At 43.3% G+C, this 15,267-nt stretch overlaps 1 protein-coding gene across 1 annotated transcript in view; it reads left to right on the top strand.

Moving 5' to 3' along the window:
* Nucleotides 1-302: 302 nt before the first annotated feature.
* Nucleotides 303-15,267, top strand: part of LOC102195865 (small conductance calcium-activated potassium channel protein 2) — a 60,250-nt gene continuing 45,285 nt past the window's right edge. The window contains 4 exon segments of the mRNA XM_074312084.1: nt 303-801; nt 1,418-2,016; nt 2,018-2,123; nt 2,126-2,532. Of these exon segments, the coding sequence (XP_074168185.1) occupies nt 1,444-2,016; nt 2,018-2,123; nt 2,126-2,532 (1,086 nt within the window). The 5' untranslated portion in view covers nt 303-801; nt 1,418-1,443.

The raw sequence follows: 15,267 nt of genomic DNA, 5'->3' as shown, positions 1-15,267 counted from the left end.
TTCTGACGTGGAGTTGGCGGTCCCAGCATCCTTCAGTGCCGTGTTCCAACAGGTGCCATAAAGAAAAAAAACAACAACAAATGGCTCATATAGTCTTTATTACAGCGGCAGCAGCTACGAATGCCACATGGATCACTGGTTTTAATAATAACCCCGTAACAACCGTTTGGTGGCCACATCTTAAAAATCCTGCCACCTGTTATTTCGCCTTTCCGACTCCGTCCAATGGGAGTGAGCGGCAGGTCTGGAGGCGGAGAAAAGAGGGAGAGAAGTTGGAGGAGAGAGTGAGAGACAGAGTCGGAGAGACGGAGAGCCGTAGATTGAGTGTTTGTCGGTGGAGTCACATATTAAATCGCAGACTTTACAGCTCATCTGGGGACTCTTACTTCACATCCACGCCGTCGTCTTTTCCCCCCACCACCTCCTGTTTCATGCTGCTTACGTGCAGCCACAGGTTGACCGATTTATCCGAGTCACCATGGATTATTCCGCTTCATCCACTGCCGATTGCCACTGACAGGATCAAAATGGGAACGATCAATACATCACCGATGACTGGGAGAGAGACAAACTGATCTTATCAGGTGAGCGGAAGACGGAGCCATCATCAGCGGGGAAGCGACGCGCATTTTCGAGAGATAAGACCTGTGGAGGACCTATATGAAGGGAGACGAAGCGAAAAGATGATGGGATGGCCGTGACAACATGAAAAAGAAAAAGTGCTGTGGTCTGCTTTCATCCAGTCCGTGATTCGACACAACTAACCTGGGGGAAAAGGGACCGAGGCAGAAGAGGTCGGAGGTAGGTATATGGGAAACAGTCAAGGAGGAGATGGGTGGTCGTGAAGGTGTCTGGTTATATCATACTGAAAGTAGGCTGTTGTTTTGGATCAATCAGAGGATACTAAAACGCAAGCCAACTTATGGTTAACTGAGGCTTTCGCACTTCTGCTCTGATCTGGAATTATTATCCTTTAGTCTCTGAGGCTGATCTCATTTTCATAGTGTAAAGCCAGAGGATTTGCACCATCCTCCTGGCTAACAACACAGATGACATTTATGGAATAGATTGCTGGAAGCACTGTGGGATGTGAGAGAACAAGAAGACACTGGGAAACCGAGAGGGGAAGCGCTGAGAGAGGCTGATTGGGCAACTGACTCAAATGTGACTCAAGGAATAACATATTCCCCAATTATGACCACTTGTCTTCACTCTGTGTTCCCTCTTTGTCACACATCCTCAGCTTTTGGAGTTCAGTCTTCTCCCTCATTTGTTTTAACCATCCATCACAATGTTTTCCTGCTCCTTCCTTTGTTTTTTCTGTATGTCCTTCATTACCACATTACGATAAGGAACCTGTATTCTCTATCGTTTTCTCCGCGGGCCACTTTATATTTCCTCTCTTTTCTCTTCCTAGACAGGTGTGCGGCCACAGCTGTGATCATGGAGCCTCCCCCTTCTCTGAGCTTGGCTCTGCTAGGAGGGAGCGAGGATGAGGACCAGCGATTCCTCCTTCCCCTGGGCAGTATATCCCATCCTTCCACCGCTGGCGCCCAGCCAGGATCAAACCACTCCAACCACATGGGAGGATCAAGCCTCGACCGTCTAAACGGCAGCACCTCATCCCCCTCGCCCGCCACGCCCAACTTGCCCCCAGCATCTCTCCCGAAGTTACCACTTTCCTCCGCTGGAGCTCAGCCTTTGCCTCCACCCATCCCCAATGCCCTGCACCCCACCAGCACCCCACTCTCTTCCTGTCTGGGCTCACAGCACAGCCTGAGTGGGGACAACTCCCCAGTCTACAATGCCCTTTTTTACTCGTCCCATTCGCCATCCATGGAGCGGGAGAGGGACAGAGAGCGTGACAGGGAGAGGGGGTGCAAACACAGACAGGCCAGCCCTCTGGTTCACCGTAGGGACAGTAACCCCTTCACGGAGATTGCCATGAGTTCCTGTAAGTACACAGGTGGCGTCATGAAGCCCCTGAGCCGCCTCAGCGCATCCCGGAGAAACCTAATCGAGTCAGACAGCAGCAGCGAAACCAAAGAGGGCGCCGTTTCAGCTGTTGCTGGCGCAACTGCTGCTGGGGGGCATGACCGGCAGCGAGAAGCCCCCCCTACCTGTTCGGTGACCCAGTCCTCCACCAACCAACCCCCAATTCAGAGCCCGCCAGAGATTGTGATTTCATCCAAAGAAGATTCCCCGTACCTCAGAGGAGGTTATGACATCACCGACTCCACATCCAACCAGATGTCCATCTACCACCAGAACCACGCACTAGTGGAGAGCAGGCGTTCGCAGTCAGGGAGGGGCAGCAGGCAGGGAGGAGTTGGGGCAGTGGGTACCGGGGCCAGGGGCAGCACCTCCAAGGCTCCCAAACGAAAGAACCAAAACATTGGGTATAAACTGGGGCACCGCAGGGCGCTGTTCGAGAAGAGGAAGCGGCTGAGCGACTACGCCCTGATCTTTGGAATGTTTGGCATCGTAGTCATGGTGATTGAGACAGAGCTGTCGTGGGGCGTGTACACGAAGGTGAGGGACACAAATGAGTGACACTTAAAAAGACACACCAATAAAAAGATCACTTGTGCTTAGTGCTGGGGCTGGGCCATGTGTTGAAATGTTCTAACCATCAATAAAATAAATTATTTCCTGAGTTGAAATCTTAAGGAGGCAGACCACAAAATTAGAAACATAAACTGACAGCTCTCCCTCAGAAAATACTGCCCAGAAGTCATCTAGTCGCTGATAACTGAGCGCAGTCGTTGTCTTTTGGGAAACCAAGCTGCACTCCAGCCATGTCTTAGAAAATAAGCCTGATGATGACATAGCACAGTGAAGAGGGTTACCTCAGCTCACACTTGAAAATTAATACAAGAAAGCATGCGTTAGAAACTTGGAGTGTGGACAAGCCTGTGAATTTATCAGGCAGAGGGGTCTAGAGAAAGACATTATGAAGTTCCCCTGTGGGAATTGTAGGAGCCAGTGTCTTTAGCTAAGGACTGATACTCACAATATCTTTGCCTCTGCTGCTTTAGTTTTAATTTGTCTGTCATCAATCCCCCCAGGCTTTTAGAGGTATGACACAAAATTACCACAGTGTCACGTTAATGTAGCTGCATTGCATATGCGTAACAATTATGAAACCAGGCTGTCGTTTCCCAAAAAGTTGATTCTGTTCATCTGGACGTGGCGTTTTCAGTGGGAGAAACCTTTTGTCACTCATCCAAGTGACTTCTTCAGTCTGAGCTGACTGCAGGTTTCCCCAACCTTATAAACAGTGCATTTGCATAATGACTGACGGCTGTCATGTATGTCATGGTTATATCTCTGGTGCTTATCTAGAATCTCCTGGGTTAACTTTGTCTTATTTGGGCTTTTTTGCCTTTTGCTTTTTTTATTTTTTTATTTTACAAGCAGCCCATAAACACTGACAGGAAATGTAGGGGATAAAGAAAGAAAGAAGATTACATGTCCCAAAGGTCATCAGGCAGATTTGAACATTAGGTAGTACGATTACTGACCCTCCAAGTCACTAGGACACCCCATTTTTTACCCGGTTTAGGCGGTGCAGATGAACCTTTTAGTCACTGAATTCATGATTGCAACAACTATTGCAATGACCAAGCTTGACAGTTACTGCTTTTGGGTGATGTAATGCAAGGATGCTAAGGACATGGAGGGGGCAGATTATCAGAAGGAGGCCAGGATCTCATTTGTTTGTGTAATGGGGGGTGTAATAAGCTGAATAGGCCCCTGGCTGCTGTTCTCTGTTTATTTTGTGTGTGCGCGTGTGTGTCAGGAAGCCTCGGACCATGTTGTGCTCACCTTGCTGTGAGACACTTTTGTCCTCATTCTAGCCTCCCTTTTTTGGTCAGAGATATGACACAGGCTTTGCTTTCTTTAGTTCATAAGGTGGAAACATGACTTCTGCTTATGCAGCTTGTCATACATGGATCGCCAATGATGTGAAATAATCTGTGAGATCAGCTGAGTGCACAGATTAACAGGTAGCTTTTTAGAATAGCCCAACTGGGTGTGTTTCCCCATCTTTCTCACCCTCCTCCTGTGTTTCTGTTTGCAGTCTGCGATCTCCGGACTCTTTCTGTTAATGCCGTTGCTAGAAAAATCTCCCTGCTGTGTCTTTTCTTCTACTTTACAAAAATCACTGCTTTAGAGGTCCTTTTTTTTTATTAATGAAAGTGCACGGTCTCTAATTCCCTTTCAATCCCTCCTCTTCTCTTTTATTCTCTTCTGTCTGCCTTTTCTTTCTTTTTTTCCCTGAAGGAGATGGCAGAGACTTATGCCCTCTTTTTCTGCCTGGGCCTTTTCTATTTCAACTCCACGCCTGTCTCTTTGTCCTGTTTTCTTCATTCCTTTCTTTCTTTCTTTTTTTTTCCTCCTTCACTATCTCTCTCCCTCTGCTCCGCTGCTCTTCCAGTGGGCGTCAAACTGGGGGAGTGTGATCGGAAGAGAGAAGCGGCTGGGTGAGAATGAAAGTCTGTGGAAGGAGAGGAAAAAAAGGAAAAAGGCGATAATGAAAAGCCTGATTTAGGTTCTTAAGCTACAATCAATTTAGCCCTCATCTCAAACAGGCTGCGTTATCTATCAATACGAATCAATGGACTGAGTGATTTCGAGCAGGGTAATCAAAGTGTTTGTCAGCACTCTCACCATATTAATTAATTTCTGATCATCAGGGCATATTGGGGGAAAAACAAATCGTATATGAAATGTAGCAAAACATCGCGGTCTGTCTTCAGCATCTTGCATTTCTAAAGAGAGAATCCAGAGAGTTAAGTGTGCATCAAAATTCATCTTAAATGGAGACTGTAAAATTTTCTGTCTTCTTTATGGCTGCGTATTTGGTTTGACTCCAACAGACACTGGAGTCCCATCAGACAGCTAAAACCCTCACTTAGATAATTGAGGTGGATAGAAGCCTGCTGGCTGTTGTGGGGAAAAAAAATGGATTGAGATCCCGAGGATGAAAGAACGATCGGGCTGGGAAGATGAATGGGTGGAAGGAGGAGAGGTTCGCGCACTGCTTTAAACGAGTCTAGGGGGCGAGGTTTGAGTGATTTCTTCCATTGATTATTGATAATCACACCCACGCACATGCACCGTGCACCTCCGCATAAACATGCTGTGCAAACTGCTTTATTGAAAATGGATGCTGCCTTTCAGAGAAGCCATCCTTGAGAGCTCGTGTTGAAATATGACCGGTTAAGATCATTCGTCATAGATTGAAAATATATAATGCACGTGTATAAATATAGCCTCTTAATGGCTCCTTTAGGTCTCCCTTCTTTGACAATGGCTACAAAGCAAATGTCACTGTATACTGATCAGTCTGTGTAGCTCTACCTAAGCTTCTGCACTTTTTTTCTGAAGGTCCAGCTGCTCTAGCTTTGCTCCCAAAAATAGAGATGAAGAATAAGAATGGAACCAAACAGAGTTGGCTGGATTGTGTGGAGCGTGCATGTTTCTGTGTGTTGGAAGGGTAAATGGAGAGAGGTTAACTGAGGAGGACACAGTGTTTCGTGACTGTGGGTATTGTGAGTAAGCTATATTCCTGTGCAGAAACAGCACAAACCCTATCAGCACACTCTTTTTTGCCACATCTAAGACTTTTCCATTCATTGCTGTGCAGCCTCTATCTTCAGTTATCAGCCTTTGCAATTTAAGTTAAGTTCAAGTCCATGATTAAGGCCACTTCTGTAGGACAAAGTTTGATTGCAGATAAAAATTATTATCTTGTACAGCCTTCAGCGCTCTAAGGCACAGCTGTAAATTCCTGCATTGTAAATATTCAGGCACGGTTGTTGAGCCTAGATAGATTATGTAGAGAGAATATTAAATGATGAAATAATTCATGAATGTGAAATAATTTAATTTTTGGCTCATGGTGACTTTTTGCCCAAAAGGCTTCAAAGAAAAAACCTGAGCCTTTAATTTGTTGTCATGCATTTTTAACTCTGCATGTTCTGTGACCTCTCCTCATGATCAGTGTCACTGCCACACACCCAGGATCGTGACATGTCAAAATGTTAACAGCAGTGTGAGGACAGCCTTCTATATGCTTCTATTATTATTTTGATGAGGAACAGGGGGTCCTGGTCTGACACGTGTCTCTGTCTGAGAATAACTGGGGCCCTTGGACACTTGGGACCTTAGCATGTGGGCTGTCACAGTCAGATCAATAGATCTTTCACAGAGGCTCACATAGCTCCTCGGGGCCAAGCTCCAAGCCACATTTCAGGCTTGCAACGCTGCTATTCTGAGGCGATGCCCAGCAGTTGTTGACTTCACCTGTCACACTATCAATGCGTGCATTTGGCATGTGTGAGGGTATCAAGTGTGAGTATGTACCCTCTGTCTGCTTCTCAACACAAGCATCAGCAATGCTGCCTCCTATTTCCCCTTTGCTTCCTTGATTCCTTCCTTCCTTTCACTGTCAGAGAAAGTCCCTCCCTTGGCGAGTCTTAAATATGCCTCCATTCCCCCACGAGAGTCATTGCCTTTCAGCAGCCTTAAAACCTCTTCCTCAGTCCCTCCGCAGCACCGCCATCCCTCCCGTTCTGCCCTCGCTCTGCTATCTCTGACATTTACTGGTAGACCTTTCTGCACATTTTCTCTGCTGGTCCACTTACAGTGGCTGCACGCTGCTTTAGAGACAGTACATGAGGTCGATCAGGGAATTAAACTCCCACCATATTCTCTAAAGAAGCTATCAGCCATCTCTGCATTTTTGTGCAACTGCACCTACTCTCCTTCTCAACCTTCTCCCTTTTCCTTCAGTCCATTACACACTGCCTTCATCTTCTAGATCACAGACTTCTAAGCGACTGTAGATCCCAGAGGTCCTACAACTAACAGGTACAAATATGCTTGTTTGAGCATAACAAGGCTAAGCAACCCCTGGCTGTATGTGGAAGTGCTGGTACTTACATGGTTATGTTAAAACTTGTGTGCTCTGATGGTAAACATTCACGTCACAGGGTCTCCTCTGTGTACACGCACACATATGGAGTGTGTGTCTTTATGTATTTAGCTCTGTCACGTTAGTACCCATGGATGCACCTGCTAATGTGTGTGTGTCCACATCTCCCTTTGTCTGGATTTAATTGAGTGTGTATGGCCGTAATGGTGTATGCCGATGTGCATTCGAGTGTATGCGTATGGTGCGTGTGTGTGTGTTTATCCTGGAAGGGTGACATCGCTTCTGTCTATTGCCTGTTTCCCTGGAGACTGATTGCAAGAAGGCATCACTCTGACAGGGAGAGACCCCCAAGGCTAAGGCATTACATCACACGCAGACACATGTGCACACACGCACATACTCATTACAACCGCGTGGTAAGTGACACGTATTTTCTCTCATGTCTGTGTCAATAAGGTTGAGGTAGGGGCAATTGGGGGAAACCCTCTAGATACTACCTGTCTGTGTTTGTGTGTGTGTCTCCCTGCTAATTGAACTAAAGAAGCTCAAAAAGCTCATTATCCCTGCATGTTGTCCACAGAGCCAGTGATCAATATACGCTAATCACACACTTATGCACAGCTGGCTAAGAAAGAAAGGAAAAAGAAGAAACACAAGCATATGTAAGTTGTATTTCCAACAAAGGAGCACCAAAGAGCCAATCATCAGCTTCAAAACAGCCAAACCAGGAATCATGTCAGTCAGTCTGGGCCCTGTTAACATACGGAGGATATCTTTCTGTTATCTGGCTTCACTTACACTAACATTGGCAATCAGGCTAAGCGGTCACACTAGTGACAGTGCTTATTGACTCAATTATCAACCTAGCTTCGAGCACGTTCACATGAAAGAGTGCCATTAGTAGCATCTGACCAATCACAAACATGGATGCGTGAACTGGCAGCAGAGCGCCTGGTTTTACAAATGATAAAAATATAATAATACAAAAATCTGAAGACGTTAAACACACAGTGCAGATTGAAACCATCGCGGTAGTTGAAGGCAAATCAGCATGAGCATGAGTGTCTGCAGCAGGAGAAGCACTGAACTGTAGACGAGACTTAAATAGTGCTGTATGCACGTGCGGGTGTTTTAACTGCTTTAGTTGGTAATGAATGCTCGGTCATTAGGGCACAGGACAATCTGTGTTATTCCACCAAAGTAATATTGAGATGTGCATGAGATAGTTTTAGTGTGTATTTTTTCTGCTGCAGCCCTGGTGCAGTTTAAGGCTCTGAGAGTAGCCGAAAGACTAAATATAAAAACAAATTCAGTGTAGGAAAATACAATTGTTTCATCTAAGAATCTTCGAATTCTTATTGAATTTTATCAGAGAAACAAAGACTTTAGACACTGTTAAAAAACTGCAGACCCTCATGTTATCCTTCCACAGAGTCCAAGAATGGTGACACTATTTTGTAGGTGGTGATTTTATACCTCTTGATTTATAATCTTGAACATAACCCGCTCCAGAACAGGTCATATCAGCAGCAGAAGTTACCATGACGATGTCCCCCAGTAGCAACTGAACCACTTTTTTAATACTGAAAACCCCGAGTTACATTTTGAAGTTACCTGGATAAGCCCAAATCATGCTTCCCAGTTTTTGCAGAGATGGACGCACAGTTCATTTTCACAACTGTTTAAAAAAAGTCCTTAATTTAAATTGGTGTATTAAACCAAATGTGTGCACATTTTGGAAGTTTGCTTACTTCTGTAAGCTTGAAGACTCAATGGACTGTTTTTACTTAGAAAACCTTAATTTAGCCAATGCTGAGTTCATTATTTAACTGTTTAGGCTTTGATTATGGTGGATGTGCAGTGCGGTTTCTAGTATCCATGTGGCTAAAAACAGTGTATTAAATAACCTCTATAACTAAGTCTTCTGCAGCCATTAATGAAGTTCAGTCATTGTTGTTGGTGGGATGGGCCAGAGGCATCGAATAATGTTAGCACCGTGGATTGAGCCATAAATTTAGCTGTAATCTTGTGTATAGTAAAAGTAGAACACGCAGGGAGTTTTTTAACACCTTATTTTGAGACTATTTACCAAACTTTTTTTTATCTGCTTTGTCTGTTTTCATCACATTTGAATGGTGTTTTATGTCCCAGTGGCCATTGAAGTAAAAGTCATGCCTCTCCCTGTTTTATTACGCAGTTATACAGGCTTATTGACCTAAAACAGTCAGATGCACAAGATATGGTCTATATGAACCATATCAGCCACTTTTGTGTGGGACGGTGAAGTGTTAGGTTAACATTCACCCATTTTTTTTATCAACGCTGTTATCTCTGAGGTCAAAATGCTTCTATGTTTATATTCCAGTTTCCTAAACTGTGCTTGTCCAGGATGAGGGTAAAGCGCAGCCTAACCCGAAACAGGTCACAGGTGACTCTATGAATGTTAAGAGGTTAAGTGCGACACAGAAAATTTCCCTTCAGCTTGCATATATGATTTGTGGTAGGGAGCTGCATGCTGTTTCCATAGATGAGCACCGCTAAAGCACAGGTGTTACTAAGAGCATTTGCAATGATTGCACTTTTCTCAGGTCTCACTATAAGCGATGGCAGTGTGTTATTGAGCCTACAGTAAAAGTACTATTAAAACTAAAGCAGCCAAATGAAATTCAGCCATTTATCACTTTTTTTTTTAATGAATTACACCTGTGTTTGCACATTGCTCGTTGCCTGGCAACCCCACTGTGACAAAAATCCAGTTGGTGTTATTCATCACGAAATCACTTGATGAGCATGTAACTCAATAAACAATTAATCCTTACATTTCTGTTTATGAGCAGATTAAACCTTAAATGCATCTGCTTTTCTCTAACCAGCAACCCAGCACCAATACGAGGCAGGTTAAGCCACGTATCAATATCTGCTTGCAAACATAATTTAAAATAACAATACCAAATAAAGTTGAAGTCTGTTTTGATCATTTGTTTCTACAGGCAGCCTACTCCGTCATATGCTGTTGTAACAAAATCCTTTTGGAAGCAAGTTTCACCAATCAGCACCCGTCTTATTAACGCAGCTGGGAAGTTACTTCGTCTTAAAAAGATTCAGACCAAATCGAGATGAATCAGAAGAGGCGTTGCCAACACATTACAATCGACTTTTATTTCAAGTTAAACTGAACAAAAACTAGCAAACAATCCCGAATATGTCCTCAAATGAGTTCAATTAAAGTGAAACTTCATTTTTAGATTTTGTTGTACTACACACACTTCGACACACTTAATGTTTACAGTACGCCAAGAAAAACTACGACTTTGCAACATGTAGACATTCCTGCTCCCACACAGAAACTGATCCTCGACTATTAGCTGGGGTCAGTGAATTAACATGATTGGTTCATTTGTTTCCTGATAAAGGTGATTGGCTCTTTGGAGGGAGTGGTAGCATCATTGTATTCAGCACTCTTTGAGTGGCATGTCTCTCTCATATAAGGTCTGTAACACTGTATGGACTGGGATCTACAATCCAAAATTAGTCAGCACAGTAAACACTAATCCCAGTCAGTTGCTTGTGGTCATTTCAACTTGGCTGTGCAATATGCATGCATGCTTTGCAGAGGAGCGCAGATGGTCAGTGTATTTATTTATGTCCCCAGTGAAGTCAAGCTTGAAGAGAGCTTTAAGCTTTAAGAGCTTTTACCTTCTTAAAATAAGGGGAAAAAGGAAAACTGTGGAGTGACATTTACTTTATTGGAGAAAAAAATGGAAAAATGAACAAAGCTTTTTGTCATTTATGAAATTTCTACTACAGAACATTAATGAAAAAAAACACTTTGAAGAAAACAAGGAAGCTGAGAGCTTAATTGAATTACATGATTTAATTAGACAGGGTGTAATATTGTCTCATGGTATATATATTTAAGGATTAAACAAATCGTAGGTAAGGAAAGAAAGCCGTCAGGACACGCCCAGAAATTTCCCTGCACATAATCCGCCTGTGAAACCGCAGCTTGTCATTAATTAGTGAGTGCTAGAGGTGCCGGCAGGTGGGAGCTTTTTGAACTTTGGACAGACCATTACAGTCGTTTCCCCCACTGCTTCCAGCCTTCACGCTAAGCTGCTCTCTCAGCAAGATAGCAAACATTTTCCAAGTGGCAGAAAGTTAACTTGTTCCAGAAACATCACAGTTTCAAAGCTTTTTAACTTTTTTAATTAAGGCACAAGTCCTGCTTGTTGTAAGGAATCATGTGATGTAAAGTTCATCATCGACCCGTGTCTGCAAATATGTGCACAGGCTCTAGAAGTCGAAAGGAGCGCGCATGCACAGAGTACAGACTGTAGCGCGTGTGCAGTACGTGCGTGCCGTCAAGCCTGCATCCCACCAATTTCGCATCTGCACTGACATTAAAGTGAAGCTGCTTTTGTCTATAAAGACTTTAATGCTGGCGCATTCATTTATAATGCAAACACTTGAATCAAAAGGTGGCACTAAAAACTAATAGACCCATGCCAGCCTGTTAGAGTTTAAAAAAATCATGACTGTAAAAAAGCTGAAATGAACAGAAGGCGCGCCAGTAGGCGCATATATCTCCTTTTTGCAGTTAAGTTACTCACTATACAGGTGGAATAAGTGAAGTGGAAACAGGCAAACAAAATGCTTTTGACAGTGTAATGAGACAACTGTCAAAAAATCCCAACGACCAACAGAGTGCTGGGTGTAAACGAAGAAAGCGAGAAGGGAGACCGTAGAGAGAGAGAGAGAGGGAGAGAAGGGGGACGTAATCTCCCATCACATTGCAATTCACTAGTGCGACTGTGTTTAAACAGATATGGTGCTGAAAGCCAAGAGTGAAACCAGCATTTTTCTCATTAGCACAACAATGTTGGCTTCCTTTGCACCTAGTTTGCTTCAGTGGGTACAAATGAGATGTTAGCAGCAGTGGAGAAGGAGACCGAGACAAGACAAGCAAGCACAAGCAAATAAAGACAGAAAGACAACAGCTTCGGGTAAGCTGATAGAGGAAATCAGTGCGAGGCAAAGCTAGATATTTTCCCAGTGTTGTGCGCTGGCTCATAAATGCACTGACATGAGTGACAAATGTGAATACATCCATACAGCATGTGCATTTTAGTGTATTATATGAACGGCGGAAGGGGAACCCAGCCTCAGATTCATTCTCAGATTGCTCTAATTACAGTCAACAGAGGAGCACGTCAGTGTGTATTAACCAACTAGACTCTGTGCGTGCTTCTGTGTGTTTGTTTGACATTGAATTAATACCATTAAGGCCACGAAGCATAGACAGAGACCCTAAATAAACACAATAACACACTAACACACTCTATTTTCCAGGAGGCTGAGTTGCAATATATATTCATGAACCCAAAATGCAATGTGGATTCTGTCTAATAACACCACGGAGGAAAGACTGAGTAATATGTGTCTAAACTCAGAGTGCAGACCCGGATTAAAGAGTGGTGATTAATGCTCAACAGTCTCCCACTTTACCCCCAACCTACCGCCTAAGTCTTAAGGTGGCTCAGGTCTTTCCTGGCGGAGGACATAAGGCTGTTGCGCTCGGTGTGTGACCTTGCTGGTCCCGCCAATGTGCTTTGAGTTTCTTATTTCTTCTTTTGATGTGTGTGTGTCTATTCAATTGTGCCTTTCAAAACACAGACCTTGAGCTGATGTGGACAAATGAGTCGGATTGGCAAGCTTTATTTTAAAGAATTAGAAAATGAATCAAGCTGACTGGTTTGTTTGAGTTTCTGAGCTTTTGCTTTTATGTGCTGATTTTTATTTATTTTTTTTGCCTTTGAAACGGAGCATTTGCAATGAATGAAAATGTAATGAATTCCTTAAACCCATCCAGTGTACTGCTATGAAACAAATGCAATTTCTGATAAAAGGTCATACACTTAAAACTTGTTTAACTGGTGACGGATGAAAAGGACGCGTGAAAGCAGTGTAGTTTGATCTGAAGCTTATGAAGTTTTTATAGGTTTAGTAAGTCTGTGGATCTGCATTTAATACTGTTAGCAAATGTACACTGAAATCTTTCTTTCTCACATTCATCCACTGATTCATTCCTGTATTTACGTTATATTAACACAACCAGATACGTCATTATCAGTATAGATGTATTCTCCAATGGACGACCAGACTCTCCGGAGAGCAGCTAACAAATTAATCGAATGCACTTTCCCCTTTGAATCTCTTTGTGTAGATCAGATGTGTGTAGCCCAGTGTATTCTGACCAAATGTACAAATGTGTTGTGTACCTGTGTGCAAACATGCGTATGATAGCTCACGTAAGTGTTGCTGCTCTCGCAGTGTGAAAGGTGAGGGGGTTAGAGAAGCCAAATAAGTGCTATGAGTTGTATTGATTGGAAGATACTGGGCGTTGATTATAAGCCCTGTGAAACCAGACAAGGAGTTAACGCTCGACTGCAGAAAGATATTGATAGGCGAAAAGCAACCATTCAACTTCTGTTCTTTGAAACTGGCTTTTGTTTTGTCTTTGCTGAGAAATTGCAACAACAGTGCTGATGCTATTTTAGCAAAGGAGTGAGAGAGGAGTGAGTGAGTGGGACATCTGTGAAACCAGCCTAGTGACTGAGTCTGGACATTCAAGTTTTTTTTAAGACTGTTGTTTTAGGTGAAGCAGACTGAACTGAGTGGAAATAAAATCAGTGTAAAATCAAACACACAGCTAATTTAAAACATTTTTCAAGGATCAGGATTTGGGCTTAGTTACAGAAGAGGTTCTTTCACTTGGTTCCAGTGAACCAAACTCTTAATGCTTCAGCATAACAAGACATTTTGGATAATTTCATGCTCTTAACTTTGTGGGAGCAGTTTGGTGATGGCTGTTCTTGCTGTTCCAACATGACTTTGCACCAGTGCACAAACCAAGGTCCATGGACATGGATGAGACGTTTTTGTTTTGTATGTATGCATGCACACCTGTTCAACTGCTCATTAACATAAATATCAGCCAATCATGTGGCTGCAGCTAAATGCATTTAAGCATGTAGACATGTACTCATAAAAGACAGGCTGAGATTTAAACTGAACATCGTGGGGAAGAAAAGAAATTGATGTGACTTTGAGTGGCACGATTGTTTTTATCACACAGTATTTGAAAAACTGCTGATCTTTTGGGATTTTCCTACATACATCTGTAGGGTTTACAGAGAATGGTTTGAAAAAGAAAACATAGCCAGTTAGCAGCAGTTTGGACAATAGAAGAAAAACATAGCCTGGTGTGATGAGTTTTGATTTCTGCTTTGACATTTGGATGGTAGGGTCATTCGATTGTCACAAACAGCATAACTGTATGGATCCATCCTGCCTTGCATCAGTGGCTCAGGCTGCTGGTATTGCTGCTGACCATGTCCATCCCTTTATGACCACAGTGTAGCCATCTTCAGAGGGCTCCTTCCAGGAGGATAATGCACCATGTCAAAAAGCGCAAATCATTAGAAATACCGGTTTCTAGAACACAGAAAGGAGTTCAATGCACTCAAATGAACTCCACAGTGAACAGATTTCAATCCAATAGAGCCCCTTTGGGATGTGGTAGAACAGGAGATCCACATTGTGAATGTGCATGTGTGATGTTATCATTGTAATATGGAGCAAAATGTGTTTCCAGCACCTTGCTGGGTCTATGCCGTGAAGAATTAAGGCAGTTCTGAAGGCAAAAGAGGTCCAACCCAGTATGAAGTGGGTCTATATATAAACTCACCGGCCACTTCATTAGTAAGATTTGCTGTGGAAATTCTCCCTGTTTCTGATGCTAACTTTGAATTAACATGTTGAAGTGCTTAAACACTTTTTTGACTGCACTGTGCTAAGTGTTGTGGAGGGGGATTATGGTGTGGGGCTGTTTTTCAGGGTTTGGGCTTAGTGTATGAAGAGTTCCTTTCACTTAGTTCCAGTAATACAAACTCGTAATACGTCAGCATACCAAGACATTTTGGACAATTTCATGCTCCTAACATTGCAGGAATTTGGGGATGACCCCTTCTTGTTCCAACATGATTGAGCACCAGTGCACTAAGCAAGATCCATGAAAACATGGGTGAGCGACTTTGGTGTGGAAGAACCTCATTGGCCTGCATAGTCCTAACCTCAACCTGATAAAACACCTTTGGGATGAAGTAGAGCGGAAACTGTGAACCCATCAGTGTCTGACCTCACAGTAGAATGGTCAAAAATTCCTACAAACACACCCATAAACCTTGTGGAAACTCTTTCCAGAAGAGTTTAAGCTGTTGTAGCTTCAAAGGGTAGGCCGACATCATATTACACCGTATGGCTTA

This window comes from Pundamilia nyererei, unplaced genomic scaffold (assembly GCF_000239375.1).
Source record: "Pundamilia nyererei isolate P.nyererei 1_Seehausen unplaced genomic scaffold, PunNye1.0 scaffold00045, whole genome shotgun sequence".
NCBI classification, from domain to species: domain Eukaryota; kingdom Metazoa; phylum Chordata; class Actinopteri; order Cichliformes; family Cichlidae; genus Pundamilia; species Pundamilia nyererei.
Note: the sequence above shows the minus strand (reverse complement) of the source record. Positions and strands in the feature narration are given on the sequence as shown.